This window comes from Thalia democratica, unplaced genomic scaffold (assembly GCF_965202585.1).
Source record: "Thalia democratica unplaced genomic scaffold, ktThaDemo2.hap1.1 HAP1_SCAFFOLD_994, whole genome shotgun sequence".
Taxonomy (NCBI): domain Eukaryota; kingdom Metazoa; phylum Chordata; class Thaliacea; order Salpida; family Salpidae; genus Thalia; species Thalia democratica.
This window is the reverse complement of record NW_028139929.1, coordinates 6,054-30,100: the sequence shown is the minus strand read 5'-3', so window position 1 is coordinate 30,100 and position 24,047 is coordinate 6,054. Positions and strand designations below refer to the sequence as shown.

The 24,047-nt window shown below is 25.4% G+C and overlaps 2 protein-coding genes across 2 annotated transcripts; both read right to left on the bottom strand.

The window, feature by feature from the left end:
* Positions 1–375: 375 nt before the first annotated feature.
* Positions 376–2,722, bottom strand: LOC145847626 (large ribosomal subunit protein mL44-like). The gene is made up of 2 exons (XM_082953651.1): positions 2,563–2,722; positions 376–1,417 (listed from the first exon to the last, which is right to left on the bottom strand). The coding sequence occupies exons 1-2, from the start codon at positions 2,695–2,697 to the stop codon at positions 539–541; spliced, it is 1,014 nt and encodes a 337-aa protein (XP_082809777.1). The 5' UTR covers positions 2,698–2,722; the 3' UTR covers positions 376–538.
* A 13,735-nt stretch (positions 2,723–16,457) lies between these two features.
* On the bottom strand, positions 16,458–23,769 carry LOC145847625 (galanin receptor type 1-like; the record flags this gene model as incomplete). Its single annotated transcript, XM_082953650.1, has 7 exons — positions 16,458–16,646; positions 16,870–16,972; positions 17,152–17,265; positions 17,730–17,782; positions 20,780–20,909; positions 21,866–22,067; positions 23,575–23,769. Coding segments are annotated over 7 exons (986 nt in total), but the record flags the coding sequence as incomplete, so codon positions are not given.
* Positions 23,770–24,047: the final 278 nt, after the last annotated feature.

The window sequence follows — 24,047 nt, the reverse complement described above, 5'->3', positions numbered from 1 at the left end:
ATTAGTACAAAAACAAAGTGTTTATAAAACACATGAATTTTCAAAACTATAAATGCTATTTTGTATACACTTAATATTAAAACATTATTATCTTTTTACCTAGAAGCAAAGTTTTATTACTGTCGATTGTATTGTTAAGATACTATGTTATTACAAAGTAACAAACATTTTAACAAAAAAAGATGTGGACTAATAGCTTCATTAAATCTGTATTTATAATAACAAAAAAAAAGTAAAAAATAACTAATTACTTTAGTATGAATTTTTTTTTGTAAATTGTTTTAAAGTAAAAGCTTAATTTATTTGGAAAATTTAAAAATTAATTAAAGCAATAAATGAAATATTTTGCTATAAATTAACTTTACATAGCTTGATAATAACGCTATTTTTTACATAGCTAGAAAATAATTAATATGCAAAAGTTAATTGTAAAACAGAGAAATCAAAACTAGTTACTATATTACAAAATCAATCAAATGCAAACAAAATCCTAACGTACTAAGTTCAATTGGTCTACGAAAAATTGTCTATAAAGAAATTATTGAGAGGCAGAAAGTTTAGCACTATCTCCATCAACACCCAGCAAAAGCTGACTAACGAAACTTTCATCAGCATTGATGCCAACTTTAAACGCCTTGTTTTCTCCAATATCAAAAATTTCTCTCAATGCAATCTTGGCAGCATCTTCTTCAGCAAGAACAATCGACTCTGCCACTGACTGGGACAAATATTTCTCACCTGAAAAGAGCGCCACTTGGAACGTTGGAAGGACAGTGTTGACTCCAGTCTGTGAGACCAACCTTGCTTCAACCTCACCTTTGCTGTGCTCTTTTAAAATATCATTCAACATTCTCATTGGGTCGTAAGGCTGCCAGATGTCGTGGAGAATATCCTTACCTACCAACTGTGGAACAACGTGGTCTAAGATAATGTAAGCTGCCTTTTCAGGGTTGTCAATTGAGACTGCGCCAATGCTTGCTCTGAAACAGTTTGAAAGTACTGCTGCTGATGTGGGGCATTCTTCAGCAAACACCAGATCATCATACCCAAGGTGTGAAGCAACATGTGTTATGTTTTCATCTCCCAGTAAAAATTCAGCAAGTTTTTCAAGACAGTCTTGAGGTGCTCTTTTGTAAGTGGCAGAAAGCCAGCTTTCAATAAGCTTTGATGAAAAATCAACACCTGCTTGCACAAGATTCTTATGAGAACACTTCTGTGAATCCTCTGAGTTGGTTGCTCTAAAAACAGCTTCTAAAAGTTCATCTTCTAAATTTATGCCCAACCTTGCTTGGAAGCAGCTTCTTTCCGCATTCTCATCCCAGTTGCCAAGCAACCTCCTTGGCACGGGGTCAGGCTTCCCCTCTATCTCTGCTTTCCTCTTGAGTCCAATCAACCACTGTCTCTTCCATCTTTCAGCCTAAAAGTAATTGTTCAAACTAAATAATAATATGCTCTAATGAATGAAAATATGAATTCAAAATCTTTTAAAATCATGAAAAAGTATTTTTTATAAAAACGTGATACTGAGATTAAAAACATAACCAAACAATTTAACGGCACTAAACAAAGGAAGAGCTACTTTATAATGTAACACTTTTGAACAACAATGTACTTCTACATAAATACATTGAACAAAAATGTATGTTATTTTACTATTTTATTCCCATTGTTTAGTTTAGATATATTATATAAACAATTGTGTTGACTATAAAATACTGCTCAGTTTACTGAGTAACAATTTTTTTTTTCATAAGGTCACAAAAAATTTTAAGGCCGTAGGGGGGTCTAACACTATTTTTTACAAAAATTAACTTTAGCTTTTATACAAAAGCTTCAAGTACAAACTACAAGCCAGTTTTTATAGAATTCAGAAATATCATTTAACTTTTGAAATATTTTATTTTTTGTAAAAAGTTTCTGATACAAATGTATGAACCACAAATTTTTGGGGTTAATTTTCTTGGAAGTTTTAAAATCACTAAAAATCTATCTCCTTCTCATTTTTCAAGCAATCTTCTTCAAATTTTCAGGAAATATTCCTTATATTAAAAGTAAAAAAATGTTATTTATGAATTTTTATAATTAAAAAAAATAAAAAATTTATTACAAAAACTAAAAGAAAGTCTTTTTTTTTAATTTATTTTACAAAAATTAGTTCAAAGCCAAATGTAACGTTTTTGTGTTATTGTATAAAGATTAGACTGTGAAAGTTTGATGAAGATTGCTTGAAAAATGTAGGAGGAAATAAATTTTAAATAAAATAGTCTTTTTTTGCTGTTTTAGTTTTTCCTTTCCATAGGGAACCTATTATGCCGCCTGACTTTGACTTTTCATATCTCAAAAATAGTTCGAATTTTTTTAAACTATAAAAAGCATCTTGAAGCTTATAAAGCTTAGAAAAAACTCTATAAAATGAGATCAACTTAAGAAAAATATGGCTTAACCCCCCTATGGCCTGTTTATTTCTAATACAAATTTATTAAGAACATTCCATCAGTGTTTTCATTTACTTGCTACATAGTATGTATTACAAGTATAATAAATACAACTGCTGCTACTAACCTTCATTATCTGACTTTTGTACGGTACATTGTGTTGATCACCTGCTTTCTTAGCATAGTTGCATTTTTGTAATGCTGCGATTGAGTTTGGCTTGATTCTGGTGACCCTTGTCAGAAGTGAGAGCCTGCTTAACATTCTTAACTATAATGATCCTACTTATTAAAACCTGAAAATAGTTTTCAAGTTTAAATTTTGATATAAAAATATTATCTGTTTATATTATCTATAACATACCTTTAAAATTATAATATTTTTTTGTAATAAACTTGGTTTACATATAGAAAATTTTGTAAAATATAATTACATTATGACACCCAGTAGTTATTTCCATTTGGTAAGTTGTCCAATTTTTGAAACTAAAGAATTCAATTTATTAAACATCTTTAAATTAAATTACAATCTGATGAAATTTATTTATACTATGAAATTTTTACTCACTTTAAAGCTAAAAATCAAGTTTATTTAAATGAGCACAGAAAATAAGCTAATAAATTATTTTTTAAATGTTATGACTTAAACAGCAAATTAATATAATGGTAAAAGGTATACTTAACTAAAATACTTGCTGTTTAAATTGATTACATACTAATAAAAACACATTTTAACACTTATTTGCAAAATATTTGTATAGATGATCACCACAGAATAAACTTGTGCACAGCAAATATTTTTATTCAAAGCACATTTATAAAAAGTTAAATTACAATTATTAAAACAAGTACATTAAAACCATTAAGTGCATAGGGGAGACATTTTTTTAAATTTCACACTTTATTCACACTATTACCAATTTGATCTTCAGACAAAAAACCTTTGGTGGACTGAGACTGGTTTTGTCCTTTTAAGACTCATCAATCTGATCAATGAGTCTTAAAATGACAAAACTGGTCTCAGTCTACCAAAGGTTTTTGGTCTGATGATCCATGTGGTATGATAGAACCTTATCCTACAGTTTTGAGCTATTTTTTTTAATTTGCTCAGTCTAAACTTTATAAAGAATTTTTTTAAATATGTCTATGCAGGATTGCCACTCGTTTTTTTTATTTTTTTCCAGATTTTTCAAATTTCTTCCAGGTTTTTAAAAGTACACATTTTGGGTCTATCTATAGTTTAGAGTTAAAGTAAAGGTAAGAAACTGTGTTAAATAGTATATAAAAACATTGAAAAGATACTGTAAAGCTACTTAAAATATGTTTTTAAATACTAAAAAATTTTGATGATGACAATTTTTTTTTATATGATAAATTTTTTGAGTCAAATCAAAATTTTACTATCAAACACGTGAAAATTGTTAAAATTCCAGGTTTTTTTCAAATTTCTTAAATTCCAGGTTTTTCAAGTTTTTTTGTCTAACTTGTCAAATTCTAGGTTTTTTAAGGTTTTTCCAGGTATCCAGGTAAAGTGGCAACCCTGTCTATGGATTTTGGCATTTTAAACTGATTTTGAATAATAATATATTACTTTAATTATAATTTATTTATATAACAGACTTCTTATTTTTTGTCATAATACTTGTATTTTTTATATTTGTTCGGACTATTTGTTTTTAAATATTGCTAATAACGCTTCCTAAAAATTTGCTATAGTTCAAAAGAAAAAGATAGATTTTTAGTAAAACTTGAAGTTTTCATGAAATTTTACAATTAAATTTTTTTAGTCCATAGGTTTTTATCGGAAACTTTATACTCAACAAAAACTGGACTATAATTTATACTAAAAAAATCAATTAGGAGTTAATGGTTTCTCAAGTTGAACTTCCTACTATCCTCTTAGAATAATCTAAACGGTATAGGTAAAACATGATAATAACATAACTACAGTAGACTACCGCTTAAGTACGTACTTTTTTTGGTACGCACTTGCCTTAAGTACGCACTTATCCAGAAAGACAAAAAAAAATTATAAATTTTTTTTATTCAAAAACTTTCAGAATATCTGCAAAAGAAAGGCTAATTTTAATGTGACATAATATAAAACTAGTTAACCACAAAAACCATTACAAATTTTATAAAGTCAAAATTAACATATAAAAAGAAACAACAACAACAAAAAACTAAAGTTAAAAAAAATTAATGAGCATCTTATCATTGTGCACTTATACTATAAATGTTTCTACTGATACAAACTTTCTTACTAAAACAGTCCTGAAACGTTTTTCTTTCAAACAAACAAAAATCAAACACTTTTTAGCTAATCGAAAATTATAATAAATGTATTAACTAAACTAAACTTAGCTTGACTAGCAATCTATTGAGAAAAAAAAAATTGGCTCTATTTCATCATGTCAAAAAGTGTGGGCTGCTTGGTTTTCTTTCTGTGCGAGCCCTGCTCAGATAATGCTGCTTTGTTTAGCAAACGTTGATATTTTTCATGGGTGCTTTTTAGCTTGTGATAGAGCTCAGGAGCTATACCAAGTGCTGCTTCACTAGAGAGCTGACACTCTGTTTCCACAGCTTCAGTGTATATCTTGGTATACCCACGAAATTGACATTGACTAGATCTTATATTATATAGCTTAATATTCTTTTTTATATCATTGACTGACATTGACTTTCTATATTAAATGTATGTATTAATTATGAAGAAACATTTTATAGAAAAAATAAACCATTTTAAAATCTATTAAAAAATTTTGCAGGTTAGAATTATGTATTAAATGTTATTTAAAATAAAAAGACTTGTTTATTTGGCTTAATTATTTGGTGGCTAGTTGTAAGAAAGAAAACAAAAACTAAATTTCATATTATACTATGTCGTCAAAAAGTACGCACTACCTGTGCTAAGTACGGACTTTTTGGTCAGGTTCAATGTACTTAAGCGGTAGTCTACTGTATTAATAAACTTATTGACTTCACTTCAAATTAAAAAAAAAACTTGTATGTAACTGTTTTAAGAAGAACTAGGTTTAAAATCAATTGTAGACAACAAACAATAAATTCTTTGTATTTTTGTATTGCTTTAAAATGGATATATATACATTATTGAAAACTTAATTGATAAAAAATTAACTAATATGTTTATACTTTTTTAACAACGTATCATAAAAACTAGTCAACACCAATAAATTTAACTTATTAAATAACTTATACAGGACTATATAAACAATTGGTAGCTGTGAGTTATTCAAAAACTAAAATTTATATTATGTCCATCTAAAATATGTTTTACTTTTTTTTGTTAACAATTTTTTTGTGAACCTTTTACTTTATAGATAACAATAAAAGTTCTTGACGTTTTACAAGGAGAATGATCAATTAAAAATTTTATTAACAATAATTTTCTTTAGATATTCTTAAAAAAGAAGTTTTTTAATTTATTTATAATTTTATTTGTTTCAATTAAATGTGTTTTAAAATGTACATATAAACTAATTTAGTTCTAGCTATTAAAACTTACGTTTTTTTTCCTTCAAAATTTATATGTCAGAAACACCTAATTAATAAAAAAAGAATAACAAAACTTAAAAGTAAACAAGTTCACTGTAAGCTTTATATCTCCTAAAACACAATAAGTTACTGTCATTCAAATTAAGGTTAATAACTTAGCTAAAGAGAAAAAATATGCTCCAGTTAAAATAAAAATGTATCTAGCTAAGCACAGCTCTACTCCAATTTTAACTAGAAAAACTTACTAAAATAGAAATACAATTCTGTTTAAGTAAGCTTCGTTAATAATTGGATATGCTGTTTTATATTCAAAACTCTATGACATTGTAAGCTTTACAAAATTAGACAAGCTTGTTTTATATCAAACTAACACGAGCTTCTCAACTCATATCTTATATAGGGTTATATAATAACAGACATTGAAATAAGGTTTAAACCTGAAATATTTTCAGGAAAAATATTTTTTAGCTTAAGAAAATTAACAGACCTAAAAAGTACAATTTGAAGTAAGATAATCACTAAACTGCATCAACTATTAAAAAGTTTGAATATAAGTATTTTAAAAGTTAAGTTCACTATAATGGTTATTAGACCAAAGATCAATTTTGATATTTTTTTACAGAAAAAATTCTAAAGTTTATTAAAAATCCATCTACCTTTTTTGAGCTAGATACCCTATTTTTTTGGAAGCGTTTAGTTTAATAATTTAAAAAGTTAGTCTAATCATAGTTTTTTACTGAAAAATAAAAAAGTTATGAGTGAAAAAAAACCCTTACTTTGTTTGTTTTATAAAAAAGTCATTAAAGTTATAAAATTCCTTCCATCAGAATTTTTATTTACAAGAAGATCAGACTGAAAAGTTTGAAAACAAAAATGTATAAGATAAATAACTAGTTTGGTGCTTGAAATATACCAAACAATGTTATTCAAAACTTTTTTCATTTAGTGAGACATTACCAATAAAAAGAAAGCTTTTTCAAAAGAAACTCTTTTAAAGATTTTTTTTTTCATTTATTATGTCTTTCAAAAACAACAAAAGCTTTTAAAAACATTGTTTGATATATCTTAATTAAACAATCTACTTAAAAGCTATAAAAAACACAAAAACTTCCAAAGAATTAAATTAAATATTTACATACAAAAAATTTTCTATTAATAATTTTTAAGTACAAAAAAAATTTATAGATATAGCTGACAGTTTTTCGAAAAAAATTAAATTTTCTTTTTAAAAAGTAAACATATTGCAACTACAAAAATGTATTAATGCAAATGTACAAGTATATTAGATTGTTTTTGTGTTTTCTTATTATGATTATTTAAGGTTAATTAAATTAAAACAATTTTTTGAGTAAGTGAGCAAAGTTGTTGTATCTTTTAAAATTAATAATACAACTTAGTTTCTTTTTAGATCTAAAACATACTGACGGGGTGAAGCAAAATACCTAAGAATAATTTCAAGTTAACAAAAAAAATAATTATTTACTTTTGGCTTTTAAAATAAATATTTCTCTTGATTTTTCAGAGAGCTTTTAAAATAGCTTTTATGTAACTTCTTTAATAAGCATAAACGAGGAAATAGTTCAGCTTTGTTGGTCGGAAAGGACAAATTCATAAACTACAAGTTCTTGAAAGTTGTTGAAACTACATGTTACCATGTTATGAAAAGGTAAATACTTGTTAAGGTAAATACACTTAAATACTGTCATAGAATTGCAAGAGTAGGCTCTCCTTGATCAAAGAATATGATTAAAGCTGTCCATGAAGGAGGTAATGAGAAACCATAAGAGATCTGCGAGGCACATGGCTATATTTAGTATTTGAGTGTGACCTCAATGGAAATGTTCATCAGAAACTATCTCAAACTTCTTACCTATAGATACTAAAGAAATAATACCTCAGACCTGTCAAAAAGCAAAATATTGACAAAGCAAAGACTCTCAACAATTTGAAGAATTTGTTTTTTTAGAAAAACTATTAACTATTGGAACTTCTGAAAACATTTAGAGCTCAAAGTGTTCAGCAGTCATTTATAAGTCCATGAGAAGAGCTTACAACCATATAAATACAGTTTTTACTTATGGTGTTGGCTGCAGTCTTGTATTCTAAGAAGTAACTTTTGAAATCCATATAACACAGGGCCCCTAAACAGAAATTAAAAAAGCTATGGCCCTCTCCAACAAAATTGCTCAAAAAACTATTAATGACACCAAAAATTTTTTTTTGCTCTTCATCATCAAATCCAAAACAGTGTTAATTTCAAATTATGGTCCCCCCTTTGACCTTTTTGCTCCTCATAGCCCACAAGGGGGCCACTTTGTAAGCCCTGATCACTGGTGGTTAAAATTAATGGGGATGGGTAAATATTTACAAAAAAAAATTATGTAGGGTTAATAAGCACAAAGGGATATGTTTGCACAAAGGGTCATTTTTGCACTAGGGTAAAAAAAAGAATAAATAAAAACTTAAAATAAAAATAATATTTTAATAAAAAAAAACAAAACAGAAAAAAAAAGTTACCGACCAGGGTAGGGGGTAACAATGAAAGTTAAAAAAAAAAGTAAAATATGTTAAATAACTTTTTTTTTAATAAAAAAACCAGAAAAAAGAAGTAAAATAAAAAACTAAAAAAAAAAAGCCAGAGTAAGGGTTAGGGGCAACAGTTATAGTAAAAAAAAAATAAAAACTATTGATAGAAATAAACAGTAAAATAAAAATGCACTAACAATAAAACTAAAAACAAGATAATAAGTTTAATTTAGGGGTAACAGCAGTATTGGGTGCATTCTAGTCCACCTTGCTGCTGCTAACATGTAGACATTTGCACTTTTTGTTGTCTCGTGTAAAGTTCTTTTTTATTTCTTATAAGTAGTTCTTGATTTAAATTCCAAGTAGTTAAGAATTATAAAAAATATTATAATTAAGTATGTTTCTCTAAGAATTTAAAGTGTTAAAATTTTGAATACATTTAAAGTAATTTCTTAAGTTGATGTTCTTTATATATTTGTTAGTTTTTGCAATCGATATTTAATATAATATGTTCATTCAATGTCAAGCCTAGTTTTATATAGAGTAGCCCTAAGTATTATTTAATATCAGCATTTAGTATAAGTTAAATAAAAATTTAATTATGGTTATTAGTGTGGTTATACACTACATTATAGTCTTACTACAATATAGAAAAGATACTGTAATGCTACTTTAAATGTGGTTTAACATAAATAAAATTATAATTATATAAAAAAAATTATTGACCATGACAACTTTTATCTAATCAAATTTCATCCCTTTATATGTAAAAATTGTTTAAAATTCAAGGTTTTTAGTAATTTTTCTAGGATTTTAGATTTTTTGGCGACACTGCTAATTTCAGTAGAATAAGTTTTTGTTATCAAAAACATAAATTTATCTTCTACTAAACATTAACAAGCTGCTAAAACTAAAATAATATTATAATATTAGTTTGTTGTTTGAACAATTAATTTTAATGCTGTGAAATAAATGTCTTAAATAGTTCTTTTTCACAGCATTTTTACCACTTCTCTCTTTGTATGTTATAATGGAACTTATATTGCATTTTTAGGGGTTTTCTTAGTCAATATTGGCAGAAATGGGTATAAAAAAGAGAACACGCCAATTTTTTCTTTTAAAAATAATTTATTTTTGAGTTAACTTAAATAGTTACCTTTGAAAAAAAAAAGAAAAAAATCAATTAATTAACAATAATATGAATTTTTCATTGATCTTAGGTTTCTTTTTATTATTCAGGGTTGCCACTTGTTTTTTCAAAAATTTTTCAAGGTTTCCTGAATTTCTTCCAGGTTTTTAAAAGTACACATTTTTGGGTCTATTTTTAGTTTCAACATAAGAAACTGTGTTAAATAGTATAAAAACATTAAAAAGATACTGTAAAGTTACTTTAAATGTGTTTTTTAATAAAAAAAATTTTTGATGATGACAAAAAAATATTATTTATATGATTGATTTTTGTGTCAAATCAAAATTTTACTACTGAAAATGTTAAAATTCAAAAAAATTCTAGGTTTTTCTAGGTTTTTTGATCAAAATTCTAGATGTTTTCAGGTTATTTTTGCCTTAATTATCAAATTCCAGGCTTTTCAAGGTGTCCAGGTAAAGTGGCAACCCTGATTATTGTTTTAATTAAAACTGCTCAAAAAATGTTATAAAAGTATGGTGTGAGGCTTGACGACCGAAAGGTCTTTCTTCACACCAATCCATTGACCATAGTTGTGAGCGTTCACATTTTTCTTTCTTTCTTAAATAGTATGTATATGACTTTTCTTAAATGTAGTGAAAAAATTTTGTTTTATTTTTCAATCAGAATTCTTTTTTCATAATAGTTACATCAAAATTCCTTTTTATTTCTAGGATTTTTAAACCTAAATTTAAAAATTCTAAGTTATTAAGGTATCCAGATAAAATGGCCTACCTGATTTGTGCTATAACTTTTCCAAAAATACCAGGGTTGCCACTCGATTTTTCAAAATGTTTTCAAGGTTTTCCAAACTTCTTATAGGTTTTTAAAAGTACAAATTTTTGGGTCTATTTATAGTTTAGAGTTAAGTTAAGGGTAAAAAACTGTGTTAAGTAGTAAAAAAACATTGAAAAGATACTGTAAAACTACTTTAAATATGTTTTTTAATAAAAAAATTTTTGATGATGACAAATTTTTTTTATACATATGATAGATTTTTTGAGTAAAATCAAAATTTTACTACTAAACATATGAAAATTGCTGCATTTCCAGGTTTTTACAGTGATTTTTGTTCAAAATTTCAGGTTTTTCCAGTTTTTTTTTTCAAAATTTCTCTAATTCAAAGTTTTTTTAGCCTAAATTGTCAAATTCCAAGTTTTTCAAGGTTTTTCCACGTTAAGTGACAACCCTGAAGTATGTTTTTATTTGGAATTGCATTCAATAAGAGTTTGTGCTTTCTATGAACTAAACAAAAAATGTGAAGTATAAAAATAATTAAACATTAAAATAAAAATTTTAATATGAAAAAGGTGCAGGAATCTGTTTTAATATTGTTTATTGAACAAATAAAAAAAGCGCTCAAATATTTGGTCTTAGGACCTGGTGTACAAAAAAACTTTTCGGTTATCAAATCATACACCAGGATACAGTTTGAAGTCATGTTCAGGACAAATTTATATTTAAGATTGTTGTAATGAACATAAGTGTAGTATTGGTACTTGACAAGGACATAATTTGAATCCTACACTAGACATTCTGGAGTTGATGATGAAGAACAAAAAAAAGGTCTTAGTATTTAAGGGTAGTTTTTGAAAAATATTGTTGAAGGTCATATCTTTTTCAATTTCTTCAAAGGAAAAAAAAATTGGAAAAATCTATTCTCCATGTTACTAACAATATTACTATTTATTTGATTTACTTTTAGTTGTTTTAGTTTTATATAATATTTTATGTCTACAATATAACAATCTTACTCTAGAATTTCTCATATGTTTGTATTCATGAAATACTTAAAAAGGGTAAACACTGAAACTATTATGGATTTTAAACGTGAATTGTAAAAACTCACAGCTTCGAGTTAGAGAAAATGAAATACAACAAAAGTCACAAATACTGAAAGAAAATGAAATCTTAAGTTTTGTTCATTCGCCTGAAATACATTACAATAGATTAAAAACAAACAAACTTTTTTTGTAAAAGCATTCAAAATACAGGGTTTATTCAATTTTCAACATTTATAAAATTTACATTTAACTACATAAACTATGTTTAACACTGCAATGCAAACAAACATTTTAAACTTAAATGCAGGACTGCAGTGCAGAGTGCAGACTGCTATTATGGAATTTTAGAAAAAAGGTATTCTAAATTCTTAATTAATGTTTGTATTTTTTAAGTGTATTTATCTATTTTAAATGTATTATGTACCATTATTGTTTTTTTCTTTATAAGTACATTTATACTACGTATCGACAAGAAAATCAAATTAAAATAACCTTTTTGTTTGATTAACCTTTAAAATTAGTTGATGTCTAATGGTCTTTTTTTTTAATGCTAATCTAAACTAAACAATCTATAAATAATTTTCAATTTATTTGTTTTTAACTCAGACTTAATAGTTTTTTCAGTTAAATAGTTTTTTGAACAAACGTTATCTGTATTTTTTTATGTGAAAAACCAATAATTAAAGTTATATTTTATCATATATATCAACTTTGCTTCTTGAAAATTTAAAAAGTAATAATTTTAAGTTTTTTTAGTTAAACAAAAAACAAAATCTGATCTTAAAATACTAGACAAGGTTTATATTAAGCTTTTAATCAGTCCAGAACAAAGTCAATTTTTTACTTGTGATTTTTCTTCTGCATCAATAATTAGAACAAAAATCAAAATATAGTTTAAAAAATCTACAAATTTATTGCATATTAGTTAAGTTCAAAAGCCTTAAGTCCGTATTCAGTAAACTTATGATAAACTCATAAGTTTATCATAAGTTTACTGAAGACGGACTTTTGTCTTAAAGCGTTTTGAACTTAACTAATTTCTAATAAATTTGTAGATTCTTCAAGCTATTTTTGATTTATTAATTTACAAGAAAATTCTTACTAAATTCGTGTTATTTATAAGCAATCATTCAAAAAAGAAATTAATAAACAACATTTATTTTTCTTTAACTGTTTTTTTTTAACTTGATCTTAACTTTTTAATTATCAGATTCTGTTTCAATAAGCAACATTGAATTTTTTATGAACGAAAAATCTCTTACTAAGTGTTTTTTTAAAGTTTAAAAACAGTTTTTTTTTCAATGGTGTTTTTAACCAGTTTTTATGCTTTCAAAATCTTTCAAAACTTGCATGCACTTAATAAAAAATAAAAGGTTTAACAGCTTCACTACTAAACTAAAAATGATCAGAATTAATATACATATATTGTTTGTTGAACAATAAAAAAAGCGTTTAAATAGTTTAGTCTAACGACCTGGTGCACAAAAAAACCTTTTGGTTATTGATTCTTACACCACATGCTTTCAATAATTTTATACGAGCTAAAAAATTAAAATTCTTTTAAATCTGAACTTTTAAGTCTTAAGAAATAAAACAACCAATAAAATGAAAGAAAATAAAGAAAAATTAAACGATAATAAACTAATTTATGTGAAACTAAAAAACCTAAAACTCAAAAGAGTAAACATAGAAGTAAATAACATTTCTAGATTTAAGAAACTTAATTTTAACTTAATTTATAAAACGATATAAACAATACTAAAAGCAGGCATTAAAATAACGAAAAGATAAGTTACCACTTATTAAATAAAGTAAAATCGTAAAAAACTGAATTACTTTTACGTTGAATTTTATCACTATAATATGCTAAAAGTTAGATTATATTTTTCTAAATTGATTGAAATACTGAAAGAAGTTAATACTAGAACAAAAATAATATCATAAAACTTTTAATACTTTATAAAGAAGTGAATTTAACCATAAACTCAAATTAACTTTTATAGATTGAAATATAAAAATAAGTACTGTAACACTTATATTATAGACTACGCACTTAATGAGATAAAAAAAAACCTTAAAAAAAATAAGTTAAAACAAAAACGATGAATAATAACAAAAACAAATTTATTTTTAAATTGTGTTTGTGAATGTTTTTCTAAGCCAAAATATGTAACTATATGTAACTTTATAACTATGCGTTTTCTTTCCATTAACAACCTAATTGAAGTTTGTTGACTCGTTAACAAACAGAAACATATGTTGGTACAATAAAGGAAGATTGATGTACAATTTGTTTTTATATATTAAAACTATTAATTTTCTTTCCAATGCATCTTTAAATGCTTATATTTTTTGTTTTGTATGAAATAATGGGCTTAAATGTAAATACTGACAGTTTCGTTATTGTCTTTTGGCATATTAACATAGTAGTTTTTACTAAACTTTCTCAACTATGCTTTTTGAACCGCGTATTTTTGTACAATGAATTTTTTCAAATGAATACTACAATGATGGACAATGAAAAGATGAATATTTTCTATGTCAACAAGTGAACTTGATGAATTTTTGATTTTGAAGTTTAGAACAATCGATTTGAAACAATTCGTTCCTACTAAAAATAAACCGCCGTAAAAGAAGCAGCCTGAGAACAAGAAGCTCGAAGACAAGAAGCCTGAGGACAAGAAGCCCGAAGACATGTAGGCCGGAGATAATTATTAAAGAAAACTAAATGACTATCATTTTTACTTTTTCCTTATGTTATTTTTATCTTATTTTTTGTAAATTATGTAATTTTTGAGATAATAAGTAATACAGTTTCTATTTCTTACTTTTTTTGACCCGCGCTTTTAACACTTGTGTAAAAGTTTAAAGTTTAAGTCGGATTTTAAGGATTTAAATTATTCAAAACCAGACTTTATTCACGAATTTGAAAAACCAAAATCAAATAGTGTAATGAAACTAACATTTTATTTTGTAATTTTAAAGCGGAAATAAATACGGAATTTTTTGTAACAACAAAAACATTCGATAAGCTTTCGCAAAATAATATTCCCAATTTCCCAAAACAACATAGTTTATTTAAAGGAGTCGATTTCATTTTGACGGTATATATCGGCGTTTGTCTTTTAAATACGCGTTAGTTGTTTGACTTATTGCAAGACGTTTCATTAACTAGTTTCGAGAATCAAGAAAACGTCTACATCGTTAATATTTAGTTGAACTTTACGATTGTTAATACTTTTTATAAACTTTATTTGTGTCGTGATTTAATAGTTTGTTTCTTGAGAATTATTAATTATTATTTTAAGTAAAGTAAATTGCATGTATTCAAAGTGTGTTTTTATTCATAACTTAGGAATAAGTTTTGTAACTTTATTACTGTAAGCTACTCGTAAGTAAAGCAGACAGTTTATAAGTTACTGGAGACCACGTAGTTAAGACATAAACATAAAATATGTATTAAAGTATAAACTATTTGTTTAAAGTCTAACACTATTATCATACTTTTTACAATGTATGCATGTAAGTTTCTGTTTATAAGAAAATTTATATATATATAACTTATTTTATATTTTCTTTTTCTCAGCACAACAAACCATATCTAATAATGCTTATAAACAAAGAACTAAAAACTTAGTATAATGCTTTTTCATTGAAGAAATGTCTTGTTATATATAATAAACCAAGTATTTTACGTAGCTTTATTTTTATAGTTTTTATATGTTCTAACCAATCAAATTTCTTTTATAAACATAAATCAAAAAAAATATATACACATATACACATAACCGATGTTTTAAATTCCTTCGATAATTATAGGTCAATAAATAAAATTAAGATAGTTTTAAAATGATAACTGTTTACCTTTTGTACCAGAGAAAAAACTAAACTTTTAGATACTAATATTACCTTATTCTAAAAGTTAGAAAAAGTTATAAAAAGTTAGAGTTTAAAACTAAAGTAATTTGCGAAAAATTTTCTTTTGCTTATTAAATGTGAAAGCAAAATAGCTTTAATGTACTAAAAACCAAACTGTATCGTTTATTACAGTCATAATTTATTTTCTGTTGATAAGTTGTTCAGTAATTGATCTAAAATTTTGTACTTTAATGAGAGTTTTAGAGCTTTATGAATTATTTTATATCAAGTTCTATTATGTCTGAAGCATATGATATGACACTTAACTATGCGTTAAAACGAAAAAAAAACTATTAGTATTTTCAAAATATTTGTCAATAATACTTGTGCCTGTGCGTTAAACAAATGTAATAGCTTATAAAAAATAAGTAAATAAACAACTATGGTTTTGTTAACAACAAAATAGAGTTGGTTAACAAAGATATCACTTAATTATTTCTTTTTATTTTCAGTACATAAAAAATACTTTTTTTTATTAGCGCTTCTTATTTAACGACAGAAACAATGATGTATTATTAGTATTTGCTTTTGAAATTTATTTATGAATACTTACTCTTTTACGTGCGTTTGAAAAATAGGATCAGTGGTTAAATACCCTGACAAATCTCTTAAGTTGTTTAAGATTTATTTACGGTTTTGATAGCAAATTGAACGTAGTTTTAAATGAACACGTCTATTTCGAAAGAAAAAGTTAGTAAACATTAGTTTTACTTTAATAAAAAATAAATAAAATTTAAACTTTTTTGAACATTTTAAAAAATTAAATCCTGATACTGTTGACATAAAGTTTTTTTACATGAAAAATAAAAGTTAGAATTAGAGCAATATTAAAAGAAGATATTGAAGGAAAAATAAATTAGTGTCAGTTTCAAATCTTTAAGAGCGGAAAAAAAAAGGTTTTATGTTCTAACATTCAACGAGTTATAACAGCAACCCGCTTTAGAGCGTTCTAAAAGTTTATTTTTCTTCAAATTGTTATCACTCGCATCCAAAGTGAACTTTGTGCTGTTGGCACCACCTCGATTATTCGCACCTCTCACATTTTCCCGCGACTCGGATCTGCAGATTCCACAAAAACCCACAACACTCCTGAAGTCATTCCTGAAGGGTTTTCGAGACGAACGCGTACACTACGGGGTTGATGCACGCGTTCGAGTAACCTAGCAACTGACCCACTATCTCCAAATAGGCGGTTGTCATGTTGAAAGGGAAATTTTTCGGGTCGAAGTGGCGCCACATCTTTATGACGTGATAAAGAAACCAGTCTGTTGCGAATGCTATAACCTAAAATAGTTATTTGAACGTTATACAAATACAACAAATGTAAAAGGCTAGAGAAAATAAACCGCAACTTAAAAAAACATATTACAATATCGTAGATATATGTAAACAGTTTAATTCCATAAGCACAAATTTTAGAAATTTTAAATTAATTTTATTTACTTGTTTATATCTCAAAAAACTGATCGCTTAAAGTTTAAACATATTTAATGATAAAAAAACTCACTAAAATGACAACAATTTTAGTGATTTTATGAAGCATAGCGTTCTGACTCTTTGAATCTTTTATTTTGGTTTTAGATTTGATGTATAACTTCCTTAGAACTGCGCTGTTAAAGGAATTAGACAAATTATGAATCTAAAACTTTGTAATGATTTATTTTTATAGTAGCAGTATTGATTTTTTCAGAAGTATTTTAAGTATCTTTTCAAAGCAGCAAAATCTATGATAAAAAACGAAAGTTTCACTAAAAGATGACATTTTAGGATGTCATTATGTAGTAATTACCTGTAACACAATATGATGAGTATCAGAGGCAGGGAATACCCTAAAACGAAAGTTGATAACCTGTACCAACTGATCCAACCTGATTCTGACTCCACACACATTGGGAAGATGTACCTGAACCAATAAAATTTATCATATAAAAAATGGAATATATATTTATACATTTAACAAAATCTAAAAATCATTTTGTTGTATTTAAGCCTCATACTATACATTATAAGTCTAGCCTATTATATTTTGATTTAAATCCTACTAGAATAATTTAGGATTCAACAAGTTCAATTATCATAATGAAACAAAAATAAGGTGTTGATTTATTAAATAATTTCTTCTTTTTTTATTTATATTTTTTAAAATAAGCAACTATAAAATATCAAGTACAAAAATGGTCAAAACAAATGTAAGTCATTCTAAGCACCTTTTCTTTATGTTCAAATAAAATTACGCAACATTTGATTTTCAATTGTTTGTACTTGCTACGTGTATACTGAAAAATTTCCTAAACTAAGTTTTAAAAGCAGTAAAATATGAGCTTTTAATGTACAGCTTTGTAAAAATAATAAAATAAACCAATTAACCTCATTGATGAATTTCTTTCAACTGCAATCCGGTTCAAGTCTTCTGCTGTGTACTGGAAAGTTGTTGTAAGTTAACTACGAAATCAAATTTATACTGTATTATATTTGATATTTATTTAAAATATAGACTCTTAGCGCAAACATTTTTACTATGTTTTATGTACAATTTTGATCTGGTTGCTAGTAAAAGTTTAAATACATGAAAATCATTGAGAAAACCAAATACTTGTACAATGAAAACTTTTTTCAATTCCTATGAAATCATTTTAATAGGTTATTAATATATGTTTGTTTTATATTTTTCCGATGTAATATCCAAAGTGATTTCAATTAAGTAAAATTATTGAAATTTAAAAAAATAATTAGTAATAAACTCTAAGCGGATCAATAAATAAAATTTTTAACACTTTTTTATATATTTTATTTTTTTACTATTTTATACACAAAGCTTTCAAACATTCTAAAGCTCATTTTAGTTTTCCTAAGTTTTTGATAAAAAATTGTTTTTTTTTTGTTATTAGTAATTAGTTGAGTGTTTAATTTTTCAGACTTTAATAATTATCAAGAAATCTTAAATTAAATACTTTGTAAAGTAACTATTTGGTTCTACATTTTTGTTGTTTATGTGTAACCTATAATATAACACAAAATAAATTTACAGTATGGTTCGACGATTTACTCTCTAGTCCCTTTTTGTATTTTATTTAGAGTAGAGTTTAAAAGAATGCTATTAAACCAGCGTAATTTCTAAACAAGGTTTGACCAACAGTTGTTTTATTCAACTAATAGTTTAGTATTGTTGAATAAAAACTATAGATAAAAATATTTAAATTAAACGGACAATTTTTCAGTCGGTCAAAAACAAATATTAACCTATTTTACATTAGTTAGGAAGTTATTGAATTTGTAAAAAAAACAGTATGTATTTATATACTTGATAAACACCGAACTTTTTAAAAAAAGTTTAAGTATTATAAATTTTTATCGATTTAAGATTTTGATCTTAAAACTACCAACAATCGATTATATATGAATTTTTTATGTAGTTTTGTAAATTTTGTACTTTTAGATAACTTTTTTATCATCATTTAAACAGCTTAAACTAATATAAGTTTTTAAAGTCGTTATGTGTAAGAATTTAAGGTCAAAAATTCTTGCTTTAACTTTCATTCTTAATTAAAAAAAAACATTTTGATAGAATGTCATGTAATTTTTCTTTGACTAGGCGACTACATAATCGGGTATATATTTTACTGAAATATACATCTAATCCAGTCAGTATAAGTTTAAATTTTAAATTTTACAAAAATTAGTACACAAAACCAATATAACATTATATTTTTTAACAGAATTTTAAAACAGCAAAGTTTTCAGAAGCTTTAATAAAATAAAATTAATCATAATTATTTTTATTTGGCACACAATATATAAGCAACCATTTATTTACAATAACACAATTAAATATGCTTAAGTACTCTTATTAAAAAAAATATTTGGTTATTGAACTACGTACTACAAAAGTAGAATAACTTTAAAAGTATTTTTTTAAATTTAATGCAAACTAACTAAATTTCAAACCACCTTAATTTTAATTTCACATTCTTAATTTTCTTGTAACTTAATATGTACTGCTAACAAAACGTATTTACTTACTTTTGTAAGCAAGTACATATTAATGAAGTAATAATTCGCATTTAAAATTCCAAAATATCTTTAGGTTATATACTAATTAAATTACAAATATTTGAATAAGTAGTGTATATTTGATTTATAGTACAACTTAAATGCAAATGCTAGATCTTCTTTAATTGTTATATTCATTGAGTTTTACATAATTTTATACACAATTTTTGTCTTTGTTTTTTTACAAAAACGTTCTTTTGAAGGATATTGATTAAAACTGTACTTTTTATTTAAAAAAGTTTCAGGGTTTGTTTATTTTAAAGCTGTTTAGCTTTTAATCTGCGACTTTAAACACAAAATCGATTATAACTGTATAAGCTAAAAAACCTGGCTTAAAAAGCTGTTTGCTTACGTATCTATAACATTGTTTTCAACTTTTGAACTTCGATAAAAAATAAGTGAAATATGGTTTGAAGTAATACTGTAATATCTTCTTAAGCGAAAAAGTATATCAAACTTACAATATTAAATGTATCTCTTTTGTTTTGCAGTGATGTTTTTCATAAGGAATTTTAAAGTAATAAAACTTCGTAAAAAAATAAATCATTGTTCAAGTTTTATCATATGCCAGTGTAATTTAAAATTATAAAAAAACCTTTGTAAAATTGTTTTTTTAGTTTAAAAGGGTGATAATATGCTTTAAAACTCCTAATACATTCTACGTGCCTTATTTACGAGAAACTGATATTTGTTAAATTCAGTATTGCTATTATACAGCTTAATAGTTAGAACTACTGATTACTATAAGTGCAATTACAATAAAAACTTTTATAAATCACTACACTAGTTAAACCTATAAAATGTATTAACGATAACAAAGATAAGATAAACGACTAACAGTTTCAAATAACTAATTGTTCAAAAGGAGATACAGCGGTTGCGTTACTTTGAGTTAATTTACAAGGAGAAATTAATTGGTCACTTGACGGCTTATATACATTTTGACTTAAATAATTTTGAGTACTAGTAGTTCGTGATAAGATCGAAAAGTTCCACAGAAAAAGTATTTTAGAAAAACTAACGCGAAATTGAAAGACAAACGCCAATATATACAGAATTAAATAAATATTTAGTTATTTAAGTATAGGCATATTTATTGTTCTAAAAATCGGTTATATGCCTTTAAGAAGTTTAAAAACACTAATAAAAAATTATACAAACAACATTGTTTTACTACCATCTTAGATAAAACTCCCTTTTTTACATACTTTCGCTATTAGGTTAGGTTATTATTTTTCTTTTAGTTTATAAAATTAAAAACGCAATAGTGCTTCTTTCAGTTAATTGAGTGCTTTCTAAATTTTTGTTAAATATATTTACTTTCGTTAGAAAATAAAACAAAGTAAAAAGAAAAAAACGCAACTAACATATTTCTTTGTAAAACCGGCGGGAACACCGAAAGCTGATGAAATAGTCCAAATAAATGTCAATGAAGCGTACGCCAATGTTTTTGTTCTGATTGTGCTCGATTTTAATGCATAAACAATCGCTATGAACCTGTTTTACTTAATATTTAAGTAAATATAAGTTAAATTACAAAATTTAAACTGTTTTAGTTTTTTTCTGATTAGTTTGAACATGATTAATTTGTTTATCTGAATATTTCATCTAAATCAGTTTTTTTTTTTTACGTGGACTAATTTAAGCGTATTAAAATTTAGACAATACTGCTAATAAGTTAACAAGTTTTTACCCATACAAAGTATAAAATCTAGATAATAAAAAATCTAGACGATTGAAAAATTTATAAATACTATCATATTTCATAACTTTTTTTTTGTTGATCATAAATTGTTAAACGAATCATGTTTTGTTAATACCTTATTAAGTAACCTACTTTCAAAGTCTTAATTTACTAAAAAATATTTAGTTAAAACATTTAAAAGTTAATTTTTATATTTAAAAGTAAAATAAACACATAGCTTAATCCCCTGGAGAAAAGTATATAGACGCAGAAAAAAAAAACTTAATGATAGCCAATAATACGAAAAAAAACTATCGAAATTAAATTTAAAAGTCAGCTTTATTTTGTAATCAATAAAAGCTGTAAAACTAGTTTTCCTGTTTTTTTTTACTACCCACATTGCTTAATTGTGAACAATTGTGTATATAATTATTAAATCAGTTTTTATATAGCAATATATTTAAATTTAAAAACATAATTAAACAAAACCTATTAACTACTAACCAAATTAACTATAACTTTTAAATAAAGTTTACAAAATGTAGTATCAAGTCAAACACTAAATTTTATTATAAGATAGGTTTATTTAAAATTCCTACTAGAAGATATAGCTGAGTTAACGTTTTGAAATGTAATATTTTTACATTGTTTACTCTTTTCTAACTGTATGGAAACATTATTTAACTATAAAGTCTAGCTGATGGAGAGCTTTTAATTAATTTAATTGTAAAAGTATTTTAAAAAGTCTCACAAATTGTCGTAAACAAACCGGTCGACGGATAGCGCCACAAGCGTCCAAGCACTGGCGAACATGGTGGTGGTTTCCAGCACCAGATGGAAGTGGCAGGTGAAGTGACCCGCGGTCCACCCTTTAGACAGGTTGACCACCATCATGGATGGAATGTTGAACAGGATGAAAATGAGGTCGGCCAGTGACAGGTTCAACATCATCATGTGAGTGTTGCTCAGTCCTATGTTGTTTGTATAAATTATTATTATTCTTTTAAATCGTGTGCTTTTTCGTATTTTGTGTTTAACTTAAAATAGTTATTCTGAATAGCTTTGAGTTTTGAGAAAATTAAAATCTAAGAAGTTTCGTGTCGATCAGATTTGGAAACGTTGTTTGTAAGTTTTTGTAAAGCTATTAAAATTTTATTTTTTACGATAAGCTTTCTATATAGTTTTTCTATTATAACTTAATTTAACTTTTTTTTCGAGCAATTTTTTTTTTTTTTCGCTTTTTGTTCAATAAACTATAACTTGTATAGAAAATTGATAAACATGTTTCTGTAAATTTAGCCCAAAGTTTTGAAATACAGTTTCAAAATGTCGTATAATGTTATTTTGAACTGTTTTTAATATTTGAAATATTAATTCTTAAAAAAAAGTGAACAGAACTAAACATGAAAAACGTTATGCAAGTTATTGTTCTATAATTTAATAGTCCGATAGCCCAATGTGTTTGAATCAACAAAATAATGCCATAAGATTTGTATTTTTCAATCTGCCAAGTATGACGTTTCAAAATACCCCACGATTCTTAGACAATATTATTAACAAAATCGATAAATCTTATAGCCTGTCATTTTCAGAACGCATGTTTTACAATTTGTTTGGACGAAAGTAGTTTTATAAAAATGGTGTTCTCGTGAACTAAGTATTTTTAAGTATGTAATACGAATATACAACTTTTTTTTAAACACCTAATAAGGTAGTTTTTACTTTTACAAAGTAAAAGTTCGTTTTAGCCACTTTAATACTTTACTTTAAAATATAATAAACTTTAAGATTTATTACGTTTAACTTGAGTATTTACTAAATCTGTTTAAATATTAAACACTTTTTAAATGCAATACATAACATCAGTTAAACTATAAATTTCATACAATTACTTTTTAAATTTTTTCTAAGTTGTATTTTGTAAATACTAGCACTAAGTCTACGTGTATTTGTTACAAAGTAGACTTTTTTTTATCTAAAAAATAAAAGTTTACCGTTTAAAATAAACTGCATAAATGTTCTCACAAAACCTTTACGAAAAATATTAAAACGTTTGTTATTTAAAACACTGCATTTATGATTATCATATTACATTTAAAAGACAAGTTTATCAAACTGTTTTTATTTCTGTTTAAAAGCTGATTAGAAAAAACTTTAAAAAGTTTTAAATTGGTTTTAGTTTGTATATAAACTTTTAGCATGCCTCTAAAATGATAAAGTGTCGTTCTTTACTATATATGATAACTTACTTCAATATTGAATTTATATTCTATTTATTAACTATAATTAACTTTTGCATTTTTTTAAGATTTTTTACTAGATAAATAGAACTACTTTTAATACACACTAAAATTAATACATAATGCGTTAAATATATTTAAACCTTAGAATGTTATTCTAAAAGATGACCAGTAATTTTACAACAAAAGTAAATTAATTTTTTAGAAACTTTTTAAAAGTTATTTAAGACTGCCTTACCTTGTTGTTTAGGGTAGTACACTTTGAATATAACTAGCAAAACCAGAATGTTACCAATTAAACCAATTGGCAACACAATTGCGTACACAACTGTTAACACAATTTGATGAACTGATAAAGACCCGTCGTCGACAAAAAGTTTTTCAGAGTTTGTCAAGTTTTCCATCTTAGTAGTCGTTTCGTTCAGTTTTTTATCTGTTATTATGTAAATAAATAATTCATCTTACGGTTTTATGTAAGTTCGTAAAAATTTAAAACTTGAGTAAACCGTTCAAGTAAGGCAAACAATTGTCATTCTAAATGTTTTATACTTTGCGAAATAAATTTTCAAGTAAATTTGTTTTAGTTTTAAAGACTAATACCATTTTATTAGTTTAATCTTAAGCAATGGTTTTGATTAATATAGACTCCATCAGGCGTATACAAGGTTTCAGTTTAAAAATCAGTTTTATATATAAAAAGTCTAACCTATT